Raw genomic sequence first — 21,053 nt, forward strand, 5'->3', positions numbered from 1 at the left:
CCCGCTGGGGCTCACATTGAATTTGGGGAGGTGTTTATTCTCATGCCCACTTCCCACCTTGGCCATCCTTGGGCCACAGCAGCTGTCTTGGTGAGGTTCTCTCCTGGCTGGAAGTGCCTTTGATGGACTTTAGGTAACAGCCAGTCCTTGCTGGGGGAAGAGAAGGCTGTTTCTTGTAGAAAAATGCCCCAAATTCAACTGTCCCCATGGGAAAAAAGAAAAAACGCATGCACGCGTGCACACACATCCACACACACCTCACTCTGTGCACACAGACAGATTCCTCCCAAGCCTGAGCCCCTCTGCCTCCCCCGCGGGCCTCAGGTCCTTAAGGATGGTGCCTGCCTCACCTGGCGGGTGCCAGACACTGGTGGTCCTGCCCAGAGGCAGCCTGTCATTTGGTAAAGAGTCCAAGAGGAACTGAGACTACTGGCGCTGAGAGGGTAGCCTTTGCCGCCCCACTAGGCAGTGGAAAAGAGGGGCTCTAAGGACTTGCTCAGAACCCAAACCAGCGAGAAGAGGCAGGATGAATGGTACCAACAGCCTCCAGGTCTTGGGGGAACCATGGACTCCTTCCACCCCTACTCCATGGCTTGCGCTCGCTCGCTCTGGCCTCTGCAAGGAGCTCACCTCTCCAAAGATGTGTACAGAAATGGTTTGTTCTTGGCAGGGAAGCCAACGTGCTTGGGACAACTACCTTGCCAGGTGAGACTGCCTAAAAGCAAGAGGAGGAGCAGGATCCCTCTGGCAGGGCCAGACCCACTGATGGTGATCTATGAAGCCACTGCTGAATAACGGCAGGCACCCCCTCCTGAGAAAAGGGGAAGGGGCACCTAGTGTGGGGCAGATGAGGAAGCCAGGAGACCAGGGGACGTAAAGCCTCCCATGATCCTGCAGGGGCAGCTGGAGATGTGATGCTTTGAGGGCTATCAAGTGAGTAGAACGGCTGGGCATGTGTGGGCTCCAGGGTGGCGGTGTCCCAGGAGGTTGGCACCAACAGTGGTGGCAGTCTGGGCCCCATAGGGCCCTCAAACAAAAAGCCATCGTGAGCCCCTGGCTTGGACCTGTGGTGGCCTGAGCACCCCTGCTCTGCTGGGAACGGGGTGCTCTTTGTGTGCATAGAAAGCAGGTGCTCCAGTGTGAGCTCCAGTCCAGCCCCTGACCCAGCTGCACTGCCCTTTCAGCAGGCAGGCTCCACCCTCCCTTGGGGCTTCTCCAGTGGACCAATGGTTACTCACCCTTTTATTTGGGGGCAGGTGGGGAGGCAATGGGGGAATTTCGTACAAGCTTTTCTCTCACAATCAAGCTTGAAAAACACAACAGTCTCAGAAGAGGATGAGGAGGAACAAACAACACATGTTTTCGGAACTCAGACACCCAGACAGAGACAGACAGGCAGGCAGACCCTCACCCACACCCAGGCTATATGACCCCTTGCAGCCAATCATCGACCTGGACTCCCTGCTGTCTCACACCCCCGGGGTGGGTGGGGGTGTGGTAACAGGCAGGTGACCCAGCAACCGCACCCTAGATCCATATCCCCGGCTATCAAACAAACCAAGACTCGAGGGAAGGAGGGGGTGAGAAGAGAAGAGGGACTTTGCATATTCTTGTATCTTTGGCAGACAGCTGTTCTGGCCTGGTTTAAGCTTCCCATGGAGATATCCACATCTCAACCTGCTCGGAATCCACAGGATGCCAGTGGGGACACCTGTCCCAGTGAGCAGCCAGCCAATCAACCTGTGCTCCGGCTGGGCTGTCCCTTGCCCGCCACCTCCCAATAACTAAGCATCCTGCTCAGGGCGGGGGTCCTTTCATTCCCAGCAAAATGTGGTCTCCAAGATCACTCAGTCAGTAAGTGTGGCCCTTCCCCATGGCAAATTCCCCATCTGGGGCTCCATTTTCATACCTTAACAGCTCAGCTCCACTAACAGGCTGCAAAAACACCCCAAAGGACAACTGGAGAGAAACACAGGGAAGGGAGTTGTGTGACAACAGAGAAGCAGGGGACACCTTCACATTCGCCTGCTGCACACTCACTGGTGAGCTGCACCAACACCCGTGTGTGTGTGTGCACGCAGCACACACATATACGCAGCACAGAGGCAGCGTTCCCAGAGTGAACGGGGAGCCGCTGTGTACCAAGAATCCAAGAGAGCAGTAAGCGTGATGGCATTTCTCTCCGCCAAGAGAAACAAGGAAGGAAAGCAATTCGAATTGTTACAAGTGTGTGCAGGAGGACACCTCTCAGCCTCACAAACTCCCACGTCACCCGAGATCTGTCTTCAAGGCTTCCTCTGCTGGCCACACAGGGAAGTTTGGTCTTCAGAGAGGTTCTGACGGTAACAAGCCACAGGGTTGACAAATACAAATGTCAAAGGTGTAAATCAACAGAAGATTAAAGAGAAAAGAAGAGGAAAAGCGTGATAACTCATGGGCTGATGCCATTAAAAACAAATGGGGTTGGAGACTCGTGGAGTCAGGTGGCACGGCAGGTGTCCTCCTATAGCACTGACCCGCAGAGTCCCCAAGCAGGCCATGCCAGTTTTGAACCTGAATTGCTTCCAGAGCAACAAGCATTCTATAAACAGCATGTTATCCCTTATCTAAAAAAAAAAAAAAAAGTGGGGAAAGGGGAAAAAATTAACATGTGCTCAAAACTACAACCTGTCTGTAGGCAAAATAATTTTTGTTTAAAAAGATGGCTTTTTTCCCCCATTTTAAACATTTTTTTCCTTCCCGAGCGACCTAATGACTTGTTAGATTGACGCCTAATAAACAAAACCCAAACTGGCTGCATGGATTTCTTCTTGGTAGCCTCAACACCACTCCTGCGATTCGGCATTCACACACGCACACTGAGTTTTATTCAAAACTAGTCTTTCTGATTCTTCCTCTTCTTCCAGGATGGGGGTCAGAGCCAGGGGTCCGTGCGATGTGGTCTGCAATCCAGAGGAACCCCTTGCCCTCCCCCCCAGAGTCAAGCCTTCTGTCTTTTGTTAATTCTTCTTCTTGCTGACACCCGTTTAAGACTGGCCGAAGGGGTAAGGCCCGTGGAGCCCCTGGAAGAGAGTGAACACAGTCAGTGGTGGCAGACATAGCAGGTACAATGTGACAACCAAACCAAGTAAAAGAATTTACGGTTCCCAGTGAGCCAGAAGGAAGCTCCAAAGCACAAACAAGACTTGAGGGTTGTCCTTACCATGCAAATCTTCAGGAGGCCACATATCAGCACATTTCAAGTTTTTGCTAAGTGTTCTCCTGCAAACACACCATCCAAGAGAGGGGAGGCTGGTGGAGAGATTCTTCATCTTTCAAATTCTAGATCAACTGGTGCCAACTTTCCTCCACCCAGGTCACAAAGCCTTCCCTCCTTGACAACATCTTAACCTCTCTGCTAAAGATCCTTGGACACCACTGTCTGCACCTTAACCTCAGGTGCAGGCTACTGCTGGCTGATGGCACTTATATCAACAACACACACACTGGAGCAGAAAAAGCAACTGTCCACCGGGCACCTAGTACAGACATGGCAGCAGGGGGTTTGCATACACTGTCTTTAGGTGAATTATTACACTCATTTGACTGATGCCCATCTGACTGCAGACATTAGGAGACTTGCTCAAAGTCACATGGGTAGTAAAAGGCAGAGCCAAGATTCAAACCCAAGTCTGATCTTTGCTCTCTTCACATTGCCTCTCCCTTGCCACATGATGATAAGGTTTATTCCAAATTCCCAAAGGCGTTTTCTATGCTGCTTGGCTGGTGGAGAAGGCATCATAGTCTCACTTTTCCCTTATGTTAAGAATGAGACACCAAGATGTGCCAACACCAAAAGCGGCCACACAAACTTGCTGGAGGATGTCTTGTGCCTCCCTCCACCTTCACACCTCTGTGGAGTGTGCTCCTTGAAAAGACCCGGTCAATGCCAAGACCTGGGAGGGCAAAGGTAACTGGTAACCAGCCTCACTAAAGGTCCTACACCCCAAACTGGCCCAGAAGCAGAGGGCCCTTGGACCAAGGGGACCAAATGGGTACGGAGAGCAGGTGGCACGGCCATAATCACGACAAATGACCAGAGGGGTTTCCCGATGCTTGACAACTATGTTAAGTAAGAATCCTGAATCTAGGCACAACTGGGGTGAGGAGGCACAAGAATGATTGAGATGACATTTTCCATTAGCTTGGTAAGATGTGAACAGTCAGAATTTGATTATCTTTTCAAAATGACACGTTTCTTTGAAAAGAAATGTAAGTGCTTGGTTGCAGGGTTGTCAATGATTAGAATCCCTTTCCAGTATGACTTTGTTTGCTGCCATCTCTCTAGCACTTAGCATGGCACCTGTCCCTCAGCAGGCACCCGGTAAGTATTGTTGAATTAATAATTGAAAGAGAACAGGTATTTCTCAGACTACTACCTGGAGTGCCAGACCCTTCGAAGTCACAAGAATATTGGCCTTTCCAAACCAAGTTTTTAAACAGCCGCTTAGGTCTGGGGACACAAGTGTCTGTGTCATGCCATCCATCTGGTCACAGCCTCCCAGGTCCCAGGAGAGGCTGGGCTCCCTGGGAGTGGTCAGCTAGAGATGCACAACCTTCACAGTTTTCACTGCAATGGGCTGCGGGTCACGCGGAAGTGGGAGAAGGAGATCTGGGTTCTGATCCCCGCTTTGCACTAGCACACCAAATGACCATGAATAAAGTCCCTTCCCCTCATAGGATCTCAGATTCCTCCTTAAAACTTCTAGATTTAAGGTTCTAGGAGCTGACATAAAGTACCTAGCTCAGGAGGTTGAAACACAGTGTTCTAAGAAAAAAATGCCCTTTGGTCATGCTTATTTAGACCAGAGGTCAAAGCTGCCAAAAACAGGGAACATGAGATTAAAGTTCCCAGTTTTTTTCAGTGGAAAGCACTGAAATTGCTTTTGTCTTTTTTCCCCTCCCTCCATAAAAAGCCTCAAGAGACCAGAAATAGGCCTCAAGCTGCTTGGTGGTATCGCTGAAGAGGTGAATATGGGAGACAGGCAGGCCAACACTGAAAGAGCATCAACTACGTGCCACCGGGTGCTGCTGGAGCACTTGAACATGTTCTCTTTAATTCTCACAAAGATAAACTGAAACAAGTATGCTCTCCAAGCTCAGAGAGGTGAGGTAACCTGATCAAGAGCACAGAGCTGGTAAGCAAAGCAGTGGTGGTTAAAATGTCACGTCTGCCAGCCCCGAGTCAACCATGCCTCCAGCAGACGAGCTGAGACTGTAACCATGTCAGTAGTCACAGACCCACCCACTCAACCAAGTGTGGGCCAGACCAGCTAAGGGCTCTCAGACTCCATTTTGTGGGGCCTGGTTGGAAGGTCACAGGCCCCAGAGATGGAAATTAAAGAAGCTTAAAACAAGCTGCTCTCAGTATTTCCCAACCAACATTCATTCATCCCAACAATCCAAGGAGAGCAACAAAGGCTCAGATTCCCATACGATTTAGAACCAATACAACGCTCAAAAGTCTTTGTGCAGAAAAACACGCACAGAGAAAAGAAAACAGAAGAACAAACAGCATTTGTTTTCTATGAATTTTTTCCCCCTTCACCCTAAATTTAACTGCTTTCCAGACCAAAGCTCCACACACTTCACATAGGCCTTTATAAAGCAAGCACTAGCCTTGTGACTTGTCTGGAATGCTTGGAGAAGGGAGTTCATGACTTTGCCAAGGAGCTGTCGTGCATTCCCATTTTACAGATAAATGGACCCCATGCAATTGGCAGAGAGAGCAATACAGACATGGGCATTTTCAGATTTCCACCTGAACGCCCTGGCCCTTAGACCATTCAGTGTAGTATTTAACTAGCTTAGATTAATTAATTAATTAATGTTGATCCTCTATTTACTGACTGAGGTGCTGTGCCTTTTGGAAAAAAAAAAATGCTATCTAATTCCCTTTCATCCAGAGAATGGCATATTGGAGTTGTTGATGTTTAATTGGCACAGAAACATGGCTTGAGGAACAAGCTCTATTTTCCTTCCCCCCCAAATAAATTACTATCACTTCAAGGAAGAGAGAGGGAGCCAATTCTATCTCAGAATTACTTTATCATCTAGACTCCCCACACGCAGGATTACAGATGTCACAAGAGGATCACAGAACACAGGCAATGCAACACCAGTTATAGAGGAAAAGCCTGGCGGAGATTCCAAGAACAGCTTGCCCAGGGCATCCGATGGCAGGAGGCCAAGCAGGAAGTGCCTTTCCTAAGAGTGGGATGAAGGTATATTTGAAATGAGATGCCCATCCACATTTCAGATTCCACTGGAGTTCCAAGACCCCGTGTAACAGGTTCTGGTGGCTAATGTCTCCAGCCCCAGCCCAAAGTAGGGTTTGGCAATACAGATAGCGTTCACTCTCTTCTGGGGCCTAACAACTCTTCAACTTTTACCCACAGGAAAAGCAAATGCCAAACATTTTCATTAACCTGGCACCCCTGATATCTCTCCTATAACAGGTGTGCCACTAATAAGGAAAACAGATCAAGGGATGGATGCATCAGATGGTACCACACAAAGCCCTGAATTAAACTCCGACAAGCAGAAATGGAGGCCATCGCAGCATGATTACAAAACTCAGTTTGATGCAGAAGACCAACCTCTTCTCTATGAGGATTCACCTCTCACCACATAGGGACTAGCAGCAAGGCCGGATTTATGCATATTAATAGAGGGTGTAAATGACCAAGCCAAGAAAAGAACTCCTCTATCTGACTCCAGGTCTAAAGAGCAGCTCCCCAGGGCCAACTTGCACAGAAATGGCTTTTCAAAGGCTACATTTCTTGGGAGTGGCCCCACATCTGCTAGGGGACATGAAAGTGTTCCTGGCGAAGGAGAGACAGCCTTTAGGTCCACAGGGGTTGAGGTGTTGCCTGTTTGCCTCAGTCTTCCCTAAGCTTTCACTGAACAGCTGTCATGGCTGTGAGCCCTGGGACCTAAATTCTACTTGGCTACAGGGCAGGCGAGCCCTCTTAAAGCATGGGAGCTCCATACCTGCCAACTAAGACAAAGGGGCCTCCCTACTCGTGGGTGTCTGGGAAGAGACATTGGCCTCAAGCCAGCTGAATGATTACGGTAGTTGGGCCAGGTCCTGAGCTGCACTTCCACAATGGAATAACTACTGTGAGTCATAATTTGGCTAATTTTCTAAAATATTTTTAAAAGAGAACACTTATAGACATAAAAGACAAGCTAGCTCAGTTTCACTCATCACAATCTCCTGAAAGGACAATTTAAGATCCAGTACTTGCGGGCCTATCCTCAAAGCAAAACTAAAACTAAAAACTATCTCTTTGATTTGTTTTTCACAATAGTTTATAGTTGCCCCTGTGGAATAGCAGAGTCACTCCCAGCCGGTGATTTGGTTATCACTGATCTTATGTGAGTGGGTACCTACGATAACTTAAAAGTTCTTCCTAAAATTGTACAGAAATCAAAATAACTTTTCCAAAAAGGAGTAGTAAAAAAAACAGAAACTATTTTGTTTCAGATAGAATGTATTTTTTTTTAAAGAACTTACCCCCCCCCAAATTATTTATTTATTTAGGCCGTGCTGGGTATTAGTTGCAGCACGCAGGATCTTCGTTGCAGCATGTTTAATTACAGCATGAGGGATCTTTAGTTGAAGCATGAGGATTTCTTAGTTTTGGCATGCAAACTCTTTAGTTGTGGCATGCATGTGGGATCTAGTTCCCTGACCAGGGATCGAACCCGGGCTCCCTGCATTGGGAGCGTGGAGTCTTACTGGACCACCAGGGAAGTCCCTCAGCTAGAATATTTTTAGACGTTTACTCATCAATGTTCAGCAGTAGGGAGTACAGTGCTATCAGAAGAGAAAGCTGCCCTTTTACGACAGTGGAACCTGTTTCTTCTTTTCTTTTCTTTTTTTGGCCGTACCACGCACATGGCACGTGGGATCCTAGTTCCCCGACCAGGGATCGAACCCGCACCCCCTGCATTGGAAGTGCGGAGTCTTAACCACTGAACTGACTGTCAGGAAAGTCCAGTGGAACTTGTTTCTGCCAGTTATTTGTACCTTGCACATAGTAAGACACAAGTGTCAGTAAAATGAATGAATGAACTGTGAAATACTCTGCACTGCTGAGCCATCTCTGTTTAACCTTCCAGGAGAAAAAAAAAAGGAAGGCTAAAATTCCTAATGAAACAACAATGTCTTAGGAGGGCTTTTGAGGGTACTCTTTCTATATGAAAGCCTGTTTAGATAAAGCACCACAACACGAAGACTTTCACATACCTGTCTTATTTTGCTTTTACTTGTGATTTGATTTAAATAAATAAAAAGGTTCACACTGGTTAATAAAAAGAGAGGAGTGTTTGCTGCATGACTGTGAAATAACATGCTCTCGAGGTGTATACTGATGGCAGCATCAGATAACACCACCAGGGCCCTCCTCCTCCTTTCTCATTTCCTGGGCCAGTCCCAGTCGGCGCTTCGCCCACCTACTGCTCCTTTTGTATCATTTATGTACACTAAATGCAAACACAGAAGAATACAGGGTTTAGTATTAAGTTCTGTCCTGATCCTGTACTGCAAACTTGGTGTGGTGAGGCCCTGCTCATGGGGCTGGCTTGGCTGGCAAGGGCCAGAGACTGACCAAGCCCTGATCGAACCCATTCATCTCTCATTAATTAGAAATCAAGTCTGTACTGGAGTAATGGGCAGGGCAATAAGGACTCTTCTCTCAGGAGCACTCAAAGCAGCGCCCTTCCCTCGATGGATGCTGACCGCACAAGGAGGCTTGCTGGTGGAATATCAGGGCCAGATCACCATGACGGGAACGTCTGCAGATGCTTCAACAATGGTGTTCAAGCCACTGTCATGTGACAGTCCTCAAAATTTCAAAGATGCAGTGGCTGAAGACAAGTATGAGAACAAGCCAAAGAAAAGAAAATAAACGTACTTTTATGCATGAAGGCTGTTCATGGGGCAGGCTCAGTTCACAGCCTTCTGATTGTGCCAAAGTTGTGCTTAAAAGCTTAACTCAGTTATAAGCGTGGTGAACTGTTGTTTTAAAAGCCCTGTAAAACCACTTTTTATACTTACCTCTGTAACACAGTTTTTCTGTTGCTCTTAACTAACTTCTACAGTCCTGCTGGGGACCTTCGTGTCTATCCATCCATCCTCCCTCTAACCACCCATCCAATCCTTTGCCATGCATCCATCCTCTGTTCTTCCTCCCTCCATCATCCACCTTTCCATCCTCCCTCCTCCTTCCATTATTCCTCTGTCATTCATCCTCCCATCCCCCCAAGCTCCCCATGGCCAAAGGCAACTCCCAGAGCCTTCACCTACCCCCTGACAAATCAAGAAAATCACCAGGAAGAATAAAACTCAAACATAATTGTGAATGAAAACATATTATTTAAAGTCCTACAAGAAGATGAAGGATGTTGGTTGAGTTTGACTTCCCTTTCATTAAACACTTCAGAAAAGGCTATTCGCTATTTGAAATTCTAGTCCCCAAGATCTCATGTAATAGCAAGTGTGCTAGAATCCAGGTGAGATGCAGGCTCTCTCATGGCCATCTCCTAGGGTAGAGGAGATTCATAGAAAGGAAGAAAGAAGTGCTAAGAGTCTCACTGGGGACAACACCTAAAAGGAGAGAAAACTTACCCAAGTTCCCAGCCATGTGGCCATTGGTGTTGTACTATGGGAGTCCTGAGGCACAGGGTGAGGTTGCTGGTCCCACTTCCTCTCAGAATTTCCATTCAAGCTCCTGTACACTTTCCTTACATGCCACTGTCTCCTCCACCTCTCTTACAATTAATTCACAGCATCACCTCCCCCCACCCCCACCCCAGCCAATGGATGGCTGATTGAAGGAGAATAAATTGTCTTTCCTTCAGCCATATTTGGTTTCATCTTGCCACCCCTCTGCTCAAAAGCATTGTTAGCACTCTGATTCCTCTCACATTAAAGGTGAACTCTTCTTTGCTTGGCTTTCAAAGGTCTTCCTCCAAAATTCACCTCACCCTCTTTAAGCACACCTCACTCACCACAATCAGGCTGGCCAGTGTCCCCTGAACACACCCTGCCTGTGAATGCCTCTGGGTCTTCCTTCCTGCATGTGACTCCTTTTCCCTCCAATTTGGTTTGAATCTATCATTTCTTTCTTTCTTTTTTTTTTTCTTGGCCACACTGCATGTCATGTGGGATTTTAGTTCCCCGACGAGGGATCGAACCTGTGCCCCCTGCAGTGGAAGTGCAGAGTTCTAACCACTGGACAACCAGGGAAGTCCCAGTTTGAATCTATCATTCACCAAGGTATCATTTTCCTGGCTACTCCAAATCTCATTGTTTTCTCCTTCCTCCAAACTCAAGAGCACTTAAAACTCAACTGGAACTCAATATACTCCATCTTTACTGGTCTCATTCTTTCCTATGAGCTAGTCACATCTATGTAATCAGACAGTAAATTCTTTGAAGATAAGGAAGGATTAGCACAGGCTGAGGAACCTAGGAGGTCTCCCTTATTGACTAAATAATATCAAAGCTCTCTCTGTTAAAGTAGTTTCTATGAACGTCCACAGCTTTGAAAACGGTCTCGCTTTCAGTCGAGCTCTAAGGAAGCCCATACTTTCCCCCGATGTACAGCAGCCTTCAATCTTACATTGTGGACCTGGTCCTGCTGGAATACAATCAGAGCAGACTTAGCTAAGAACAAGTCACTGAAACCTGAGCATCTACACCAGACACAAATCCTCACACTTTTTTTTTTTATTACTCATCAATTTTATACACATCAGTGTATACGTGTCAATCCCAATCACCCAATTCATCACACCCCCACCTGCACCCACCCCCACCGCTTTCCCTTCTTGGTGTCTATACGTTCGTTCTCTACATCTGTGTCTCAATTTTTGCCCTGCAAACTGGTTCATCTGTACCATTTTTCTAGGTTCCACATGTATGCGTTAATATACGATATTTGTTTTTCTCTTTCTGACTTACTTCACTCTGTATGACAGTCTCTACATCCATCCACGTCTCAACAAATGACCCAATTTCGTTCCTTTTTATGGCTGAGAAATATTCCATTGTATATATGTGCCACATCTTCTTTATCCACTCATCTGTCAATGGGCATTTAGGTTGCTTCCATGACCTGGCTATTGTAAATAGTCCTGCAATGGACACTGGGGTGCATGTGCCTTTTTAAATTGTGGCTTTCTCTGGGTATATGCCCAGTAGTGGGATTGCTGGATCAATATGGTAATTCTATTTTTAGTTTTTTAAGGAACCTCCGAACTGTGCTCCATAGTGGCTGTATCAGTTTACACTCTCACCAACAGTGCAGGAGGGTTCCCTTTTCTCCACACTCTCTCCAGCATTTGTTGTTCGTAGATTTTCTGATGAAGCCCATTCTAACTGGTATGAGGTGATACCTCATTGTAGTTTTGATGTGTATTTCTCTAATAATTAGTGATGTTGAGCAGCTTTTCATGTGCTTCTTGGCCATCTGTATGTCTTCTTTGGAGAAATGTCTATTCAGGTCTTCTGCCCATTTTTGGATTGGGCTGTTTGTTTTTTTAATATCGAGCTGCATGAGCTGTTTATATATTTTGGAGATTAATCCTTTGTCCGTTGATTTGTATGCAAATATTTTCTCCCATTCTGAGGGTTGTCTTTTCGTCTTGTTTATGGTTTCCTTTGCTGTGCAAAAGCTTTTAAGTTTCATTAGGTCCCATTTGTTTGTTTTTGTTTTTATTTCCGTTACTCTAGGAGGTGGGTCAAAAAAGATCTTGCTGTGATTTATGTCAAAGAGTGTTCTTCCTATGTTTTCCTCTAAGAGCTTTATAGTGTCTGGTCTTACATTTAGGTCTCTAATCCATTTTGAGTTTATTTTTGTGTATGGTGCTAGGGAATGTTCAATTTCATTCTTTTACATGTAGCTGTCCAGTTTTTCCAGCACCACTTATTGAAGAGACTGTCTTTTCTGCATTGTATATCCTTGCCTCCTTTGCCATAGATTAGTTGACCATAGGTGTGCGGGTATAACTCTGGGCTTTCTATCTTGTTCCATTGATCTATGTTTCTGTTTTTGTGCCAGTACCATATTGTCTTGATTACTGTAGCTTTGTAGTATAGTCTGAAGTCAGGGAGTCTGATTCCTCCAGCTCCGTTTTTTTCCCTCAGGACTGCTTTGGCTATTCAGGGTCTTTTATGTCTCCATACATATTTTAAGATTTTTTGTTCTAGTTCTGCAAAAAATGCCATTGGTAATTTGATAGGGATTGCATTGAATCTGTAGATTGCTTTGGGCAGTACAGTCATTTTCACAATATTGATCCTTCCAATCCAAGAACATGGTATATCTCTCCATCTGTTTGTATTATCTTTAATTTCGTTCATCAGTGTCTTATAGTTTTCTGCATATAGGTCTTTTGTCTCCCTAGGTAGGATTATTCCTAGGTATTTTATTCTTTTTGTTGCAATGGTAAATGGGAGTGTTTCCTTAATTTCTCTTTCAGATTTTTCATCATTAGTGTATAGGAATGCAAGAGATTTCTGTGCATTAATTTTGTATCCTGCAACTTTACCAAATTCATTGACTAGCTCTAGTAGTTTTCTGGTGGCATATTTAGGATTCTCTATGTGTAGTATCATGTCATCTGCAAACAGTGACAATTTTACTTCTTTTTTTCCAATTTGTATTCCTTTTATTTCTTTTTCTTCTCTGATTGCCGAGGCTAAGACTTCCAAAAGTATGTTGAATAATAGGAGTAAGAATGGACATCCTTGTCTTGTTCCTGATCTTAGAGGAAATGCTTTCAGTTTTTCACCATTGGGAATGATGTTTGCTGTGGGTTTGTCGTATATGGCCTTTATTATGTTGAGGTAGGTTCCCTCTATGCCCATTTTCTGGAGAGTTTTTATTATAAATGGGTGTTGAATTCTGTCAAAAGCTTTTTCTACATCTATTGAGATGATCATATGGTTTTTATTCTTCAATTTGTTAATATGGTGTATCACATTGATTTGAGTATATTGAAGAATCCTTGCACCCCTGGGATAAATCCCACTTGATCATGGTGTATGATCCTTTTAATGTGCTGTTGGATTCTGTTTGCTAGTATTTTGTTGAGGATTTTTGCATCTATATTCATCAGTGATATTGGTCTGTAATTTTCTTTTTTTGTAGTATCTTTGCCTGGTTTTGGTATCACGGTGATGGTGGCCTCATAGAATGAGTTTGGGAGTGTTCCTTCCTCTGCAATGTTTTGGAAGCGTTTGAGAAGGTTGGGTGTTACCTCTCCTCTAAATGTTTGATAGAATTCACCTGTGAAGCCATCTGGTCCTGGACTTTTGTTTGTTGGAAGATTTTAAATCACAGTTTCAGTTTCATTACTTGTGACTGGTCTGTTCATATTTTCTATTTCTTCCTGGTTCAGTCTTGGAAGGCTATACCTTTCTAAGAATTTGTCCATTTCTTCCAGGTTGTCCATTTTATTGGCATGGAGTTGCTTGTAGTAGTCTCTTAGGATGCTTTGTATTTCTGCGGTGTCTGTTGTAACTTCTCCTTTTTCATTTCTAATTTTATTGATTTGAGTCCTCTCCCTCTTTTTCTTGATGAGTCTGGCTAAAGGTTTATCAATTTTGTTTATCTTCTCAAAGAACCAGCTTTTAGTTTTATTGATCTTTGCTATTGTTTTCTTTGTTTCTATTTCAGTTATTTCTGCTCTGATCTTTATGATTTCTTTCCTTCTGCTAACTTTGGGTTTTGTTTGTTCTTCTTTCTCTAGTTTCTTTAGGTGTAAGGTTAGATTATTTACTTGAGATTTTTCTTGTTTCTTGAGGTAGGCTTGTATAGCTATAAACTTCCCTCATAGAACTGCTTTTGCTGCATCACATAAGTTTTGGATTGTCGTGTTTTCATTGTCATTTGTCTCTAGGTATTTTTTTATTTCCTCTTTGATTTCTTCAGTGATCTCTTGGTTATTTAGTAACATAGTGTTTAGCCTCCATGTGTTTGTGTTTTTTATGTTTTTTTCCCCTGTAATTCATTTCTAATCTCATAGCGTTGTGGTCAGAAAAGATGCTTGATATGATTTCAATTTTCTTAAATTTACTGAGGCTTGATTTGTGACCCAAGATGTGATCTATCCTGGGGCATGTTCCGTGCGCACATCAGAAGAAAGTGTAATCTGCTGTTTTTGGATGGACTGTCCTATAAACATCAATTAAATGTATCTGGTCTATTGTGTCATTTAAAGCTTGTTTCCTTATTTATTTCCATTTTGGATGATCTGTCCATTGGTGTGAGTGAGGTGTTAAAGTCCCCCACTATTATTGAGTTACTGTTGATTTCCTCTTTTACAGCTGTTAGCAGTTGCCTTATGTATTGAGGTGCTCCTATGTTGGGTGCATATATATTTATAATTGTTATATCTTCTTCTTGGATTGATCCCTTGATCATTATGTAGTGTCCTTCCTTGTCTCTTGTAACATTCTTTATTTTAAAGTCTATTTTATCTGCTATGAGTATTGCTACTTCAGCTTTCTTTTGATTTACATTTGCATGGAACATCTTTTTCCATCCCCTCACTTTCAGTCTGTATGTGTCCCTAGGTCTGAAGTGGGTCTCTTGTAGACAGCATATATATGGGTCTTGTTTTTGTATCCATTCAGCAAGCCTGTGTCTTTTGGTTGGAGCATTTAATCCACTCACGTTTAAGGTAATTATCGATATGTATGTTCCTATGACCATTTTCTTAATTGCTTTGGGTTTGTTTTTGTAGGTCCTTTTCTTCTCTTGTGTTTCCCACTTAGAGAAGTTCCTTTAGCATTTGTTGTGGAGCTGAATTCTCTTAGCTTTTGCTTCTCTGTAAAGCTTTTGATTTCTCCATCGAATCTGAATGAGATCCTTGCCGGGTAGAGTAATCTTAGTTGTACGTTCTTCCCTTTCATCACTTTAAGTATATCATGCTAATGCCTTCTGACTTGTAGAGTTTCTGCTGAGAAATCAGCTGTTAACCTTATGGGAGTTCCCTTGTATTTTATTTGTCGTTTTCCCCTTGCTGCTTTCAATAATTTTTCTTTGCCTTTAATTTTTGCCAATTTGATTACTATGTGTCTCGGCGTGTTTCTCCTTGGGTTTATCCTGTATGGGACTGGCTGCGCTTCCTGGACTTAGGTGGCTACTTCCTTTCCCATGTTAGGGAAGTTTTCGACTGTAATCTCTTCAAATATTTTCTTGCGTCCTTTCTCTCTCTCTTCTCCTCTGGGACCCCTATAGTGCGAATGTTGTTGTGTTTAATGTTGTCCCAGAGATCTCTTAGGCTGTCTTCATTTCTTTTCATTCTTTTTTCTTTATTCTGTTCCACAGCAGTGAATTCCACCATTCTGTCTTCCAGGTCAGTTATCCGTTCTTCTGCCTCAGTTATTCTGCTATTGATTCCTTCTAGTGTAGTTTTCATTTCAGTTATTGTATTGTTTATCTCTGTTTGTTCTTTAATTCTTCTAGGTCTTTGTTAAACATTTCTTGCATCTTCTCAATTTTTGCCTCCATTCTTTTTCCGAGGTCCTGGATCATCTTCACTATCATTATTCTGAATTCTTTTTCTGGAAGGTTGCCTATCTCCACGTCATTTAGTTGTTTTTCTGGGGTTTTATCTTGTTCCTCCATCTGGTACATAGCCCTCTGCCTTTTCATCTTGTCTGTCTTCCTGTGAATGTGGTTTTTGTTCCACAGGCTGCAGGACTGTAGTTCTTTTTGCTTCTGCTGTCTGCCCTCTGGTGGATAAGGCTATCTAACCTCATACTTTTGAATTATACTTATCTGCTTCAATTTCACCAGTCCCACTTTGAGAATTTTCATCAGAAATTAAAATGCTAAATTCAGAGTACAGGGAAAAGAATACGTCCTTACAACTGAAGTAAAATATGCTATCTTGGGAACACTAGCTCTGTTTCAGCTACAAGACTGCCCAGCATCAGCTCAGCCTAAAACAATGCTCAGAGTCCCAAAGCAAAGAAGACGGAGCTCAACGTTCCACTTTGAAGCTGTTGAGGTACAAAAGAGAGAGTTCCTGGAGATACTTTTTATTCTCAGTGAGATAGTAATGTTACAAACAACAAAAGACATTTTCTAAGGCTCACAGTGTTTGCTTAATTTATTTTTAAAATGCACACATGACCCATGCCAATGCAAACACCAACAAGGCTGGGAGGACTTTGCTGGCTCCTCAGGGTTTTCAAAAGAGAGACATCTTAATATCATTAAACCAGTCTCCTGGCAAACCCCTTCTGTACAGAATGTGCTAATCTGCCAGTGAACAGGGGCAGGTTCCTCAGTTGCCGGCCACTGCTTCCTCCTTGGTCACAAATTCTTTTGTAGCTCCTGAAGATGAACAAGAAGGTCTCTACAACCTGACACTAAGTGTATAAACTACCTTCAGAGAACAGCAAACAAACTTTGCTTCTGCCAGCAAGCCTCAGAATAATGTGGTGTAGAAGAACACTAGACTCCAACTGGGTTCCCTGGGTTCCAGCCCATGGCCCACCCCCAATTTGCTGTGTGAATGTGAGCAAGTCACTTACAACTTCCTTATTGTTTTGTCAAATGAAGAGTATAACTAACTACAAAAGTCACAAGAGTGTCGTGAATTAAGAATAAGAATAAACGCAGTAGAGGTGTTTTGAGTAACAGCAGTTTTACATGTTAGACAGATAGCATTAAGCTCAGTCCTTGGACCTCTTCTCCATCTATACCAGCAGTTTCCAAGTAGGGAAGTTTTGCCCCTGCCCCAAGGGGCATTTGGCAATGTCTGGAGGTGTTTTTCGCTCTTACACTTGGGGCTGGGGAGGTACTACTGGCATCCAGTGGGTAAAGGCCAGGGATGCTGCTGAACATCTTACAATGCATAAGATCCATACCCCACCGCCCCCCGCAGCAAAAGAAGACTCATCCAGCCTAAAATGTCAATAGTCTTACTCTGTTGGCTGAGAAAACCCTGCTTTACATAGACTCATCACTTTGTGGATTGCAGCCAGGCTCACAGCGTTAGATACCATCCACATGAAATGACTCCCAAATTTTTTATCTCCACCCAAACCCTCTCTCCTAAACTCTATATCCAATCTGGATATACAAAAGCCTACTTGATACCTCCATTTGGATGCCAATGTACCCAAAATGAATTCCTGATCTCTCCCCACCTCTACCATAGCCTTTCCTCTCTCTGTGGATGGCAATTTTACCCTTTTAGTTGCTCAGGCCAAAAACCTTGGTGTCATCATTTATTCCCTCTTATACCCTGCTTCCAACCCATTAGCAAATCCTGTTAGTTCTAGCTAAGAAACCAGATCCAGACACAGACCTCTTCTACCTCTGCTGCTACCAATCTGGTCCAAAGCACCCATTCTCTTTACCTAGATGATTGTACTAACTTCCCTACTGGTCCCCTGCTTCTATCCTTGCCCTGTACTCTCCACAAGAGAGCCAGAGAGTGATCCTTTTACTCTCTGGCATGAAGTCAGGCATGAAGTCAGACCACATCACCCCTCTGCTCAAAATCCTTCAGTGGTTCCCTCTGTCCCTCAGTGCAAAAGCCCAAAGCTTTACAAAGGCCCACAAATCCTTCCATGATCTGGTTTCCATCCCCTGACTTCATTTCCCTCTACCCTGTTCCTACCCACTCTGGTCTTGAACAAACCAGGTGAACTTCCATCTCAGGACTTGTACTGACTGTAAAATATTCTTTCTCCAGATAGCCTTTGCTGAAACTAAATCTGGCTTTAAAGGGAGTTAGATCGTCCCTAAGTATGTTCTAGTTTTAAAATACTAAGTATGTTCAAAGGGAGATGTTAAATTCATTACAGAAAAATGAAAAACTCCAGAGACTATCTTTTGGCCACAATCAGGAATAGACAGGTGACTTCAAGAGGTATAGGTGCTGCTGTCACAAAAGTGAGTTAATGGAAATTTCAATGTCACCAAAAATCTAAACCCAAGTGACCACGGAGGTTCTAGGGAATCTTTTCCCTTTATAGAGGCTGGAGAGAAAGGCTGATTTCTGTAGCTTCCATAGATAACAGCCTGTGGAGAGAAGGGGTTTAGCAGTAGAGAAGTCACATAATAGCTAGCCAATAATTGGCTTGATCCTCATTTGAAATGTAGCTGTGTACTACAGAAAGCATGCATGCTCTCCCTAGCCCACAGCTGTCAGCTCAGCTGATAAAAATATGTACTTGAACACTATTTGTAACTGGGAAGCAATGTAGTGGATCGTTAAGAGAGCAGGCTCAGGAGTCAAAAACAACTGGTTTTGTTCATATCCTTGTTTTACCACTTTCTAGCTGCATGACCTTGGGCATGGAACCTGTGTACCTCAAGTCTCAGCAGCTGTAAATAGGGATAATGACAGTGCCTGTATCACGGTCCTGTTGTGTGGACTAAATGAAGTAATGCATGTCAAACTGCTGCCTCTGCCTCTGGGGAACAAATACTGGGGGTTGGGAGGCAGGGAGGTGACTAGCGTTTTTTGTAATAAACTTTGTAGATCTACTTGACTCCTTAAATTATGTACATTGATAATTTTAACAATAAAAATTAAATTTAAAAAATCCTCAGCACAGTGCCTGGCACATAGTAAGTGCTTAATGAACGGCAGCTTTACAGCTCTGATTACTGCACTCCCGTGGCCCCCACCTGGGAGTAATGTGCATTTGCTACCTGTCCCTTGCCAGAGGAGAACACAAGTTGGATAGAATATCAAGTGACACAAGTTTTCCTTCCAGCTTCTCTTTGAGCCATCTTTAAACCTTTCAGGGAAAGGGTCTGCACCTGAGAATGAAGACTCAGGTTTCATGGCAGTGGGAAGGTTATACTGCCCTCTATTGCCATTAGCTCAGCTAAGGACACCAACCACCTGCCTTTGGGTCAAATTCAGTGCGCTCTGAACTGAGCAGATGTCGGGCCCATCCTTATTAAACTCATCCCTTATTATTATGTTAAACTGATTGGCTACTTCAAAGTAGATAATAAGATCCACAAGCCATTACATCCTCAGGCCCATACAGCAAAATATTTGCCTTTTCCAAACCTCTCCCTGTAACCTCTACTACGTTTCTAAACCCTCACCTAAACAGAGAGAAATTAACTCTTCCATGCCTTAGTCAACACAGACAGCAGCAGGTTAGAAGAGAGTTGATTTCTGATATAAGAAAAGCAGACTAACTTCTCTAGCTCCAGATCCAAAACACACTAGGGTGATTGTCAGAGACAGAGAGGAGGAGGAGCAGGTGCAAATGTGGGCAGGCAGGGCAGATGGCACTCGGCAGTGGCTGACGCTTGACAAGCATGAGGAACCTCTCCCAAAGATAATAACACGTTTCTCCTTCTGAACCAGCACTTGGCGGAAGTAATAACAGTGGCTCAGACTGTAATCAGTTTAAAGGAGGAGTATACGACAAACACCAGCTCCAAACTTTTTTTTTTTTTAAAAATAAGAACAAACACAAAATAAGACGCATAGTCCAAGTAACAAAATAAATGAATTTGGGATTCTTTTCAGCTCCCCCAGTGTAAATCATTACTCTTTAGAGAAAGGAAGCAAAGCATTTGGGTTGTCCTGAAGAACACCCTGGTGTCACACTCTTATTCCCAGCTGTCCTGAATAAGACCATTTAGTTGGTGTCTTATTCCTCTGTAAGGCCTTCTTAGAAAACATTGAGAAATTTTGAAAATTACTGGCAAGTAAGAAAAAGAAGTACTTAATTTCAATACGACTTATTTTCTCCTTCCACACCTCTACAGATTGTTTTTTGCTACTGTACCACTGTCCGAACAGAAGCTGTCCCAGCCTCCAGAGATGAGTCACAGTTAGAACTCATGGCAAGACTAGCCTTGAGTCCATAGAGTGAACACCTACCCTACTGTGACTGTTTGTCCTCAGAGGCTCTTGGGTTAATCACATAAAAAGCGTTCATTAAAACAGCACCTAACCTTCACCAATACTTGGTCTGATTGCTCACCTGGGACAGGTCAGCCACAACTGAGCTGACAATGAGGCCAGCCAATCTTTAACAAAAGCATGGAGTCAGATTTATGAATCCTTGGAGGTCAACATATACTTGCTCACCTTTCTGACTCCCTCTGACAGCTCTCACACAGGGAGGGCCCAGGCCCTCTGGATGTTGTGGGATGGTGCTAGGACAGGCGTTCCCACCCAGAGCTCCCCCATTCTCCCCCCACCACCCCTGCCTGTGGCACAGAGCACTGGGTCCAGAGAGCTTATGGGTTATTCAAGGGTAGCTGGGGAAGGGCTCCAGGGGTGTCCAGATCCTGGCACTGACAGATGGGCCATTATGTTGACATTTACCCAGCCCTCACATAAGGTGCATGAAGCAATCTTTTCATTTCATCCTACCAACCTTAGCAAGTTAAACTGTAACTATGGAGGCAGCAGGAAACTGTATCTGCCTATTAAAACTGTGGTCATGGGCTTCCCAGAGCGTCATGTTCTTTCCCAGCCTTCAGGGCAGGCAGGGAATTTCTTTAGAGTAAATCAAATCTATTGCCAACTCAGTGATCCCTGATACCAGGGCATCAGGTACTCCTCCAACCCACCCAATAAAGATGGCACCTGGTGTGAACTGAACACACTTGCCCCAATCCTAGCGCTCTAGGGGGCTCTCATCCTTTCCACTCACTCATAAATAAAAAGGGCTATTTATTATTAACCCCACATGGTTGGTACACCCTGAGAGTTTAAAAAGTTTTTATTTTTATCAACCAGAAAAAGAAATCACTACTTTAAAGACTCAACAAACAGGGGAACTCTTCAAAAGAAAAAGATGCCACAGGCAATCCTCAGTTTACATTAGAGCCACTTATCTTATTTCAACAACCTTGATGACACTGGTCATCAACTCAGTTAATGCTTTCGCTCAACACAGCCTCCATCCCAACAGGAAGATCTAAGGAAAGCCCAGGTTCACCTACTAATACCTTTAGTAACGTGGTGCCTGGATGTGAATCCCAGCTCTGCCT

At 44.1% G+C, this 21,053-nt stretch overlaps 1 protein-coding gene across 3 annotated transcripts in view; it reads right to left on the reverse strand.

The window, feature by feature from the left end:
- Positions 1–201: 201 nt before the first annotated feature.
- ILRUN (inflammation and lipid regulator with UBA-like and NBR1-like domains) overlaps positions 202–21,053 on the reverse strand; it is a 118,000-nt gene continuing 97,148 nt past the window's right edge. For all 3 annotated transcript variants that reach the window (XM_057554869.1, XM_057554870.1, XM_057554868.1), the window contains one exon: positions 202–3,062. In XM_057554869.1, the coding sequence (XP_057410852.1) occupies positions 3,027–3,062 (36 nt within the window). In that variant the 3' untranslated portion in view covers positions 202–3,026. The remainder of the gene's footprint in view (positions 3,063–21,053) is intronic.

This window comes from Balaenoptera acutorostrata, chromosome 10, assembly GCF_949987535.1.
Source record: "Balaenoptera acutorostrata chromosome 10, mBalAcu1.1, whole genome shotgun sequence".
Taxonomy (NCBI): domain Eukaryota; kingdom Metazoa; phylum Chordata; class Mammalia; order Artiodactyla; family Balaenopteridae; genus Balaenoptera; species Balaenoptera acutorostrata.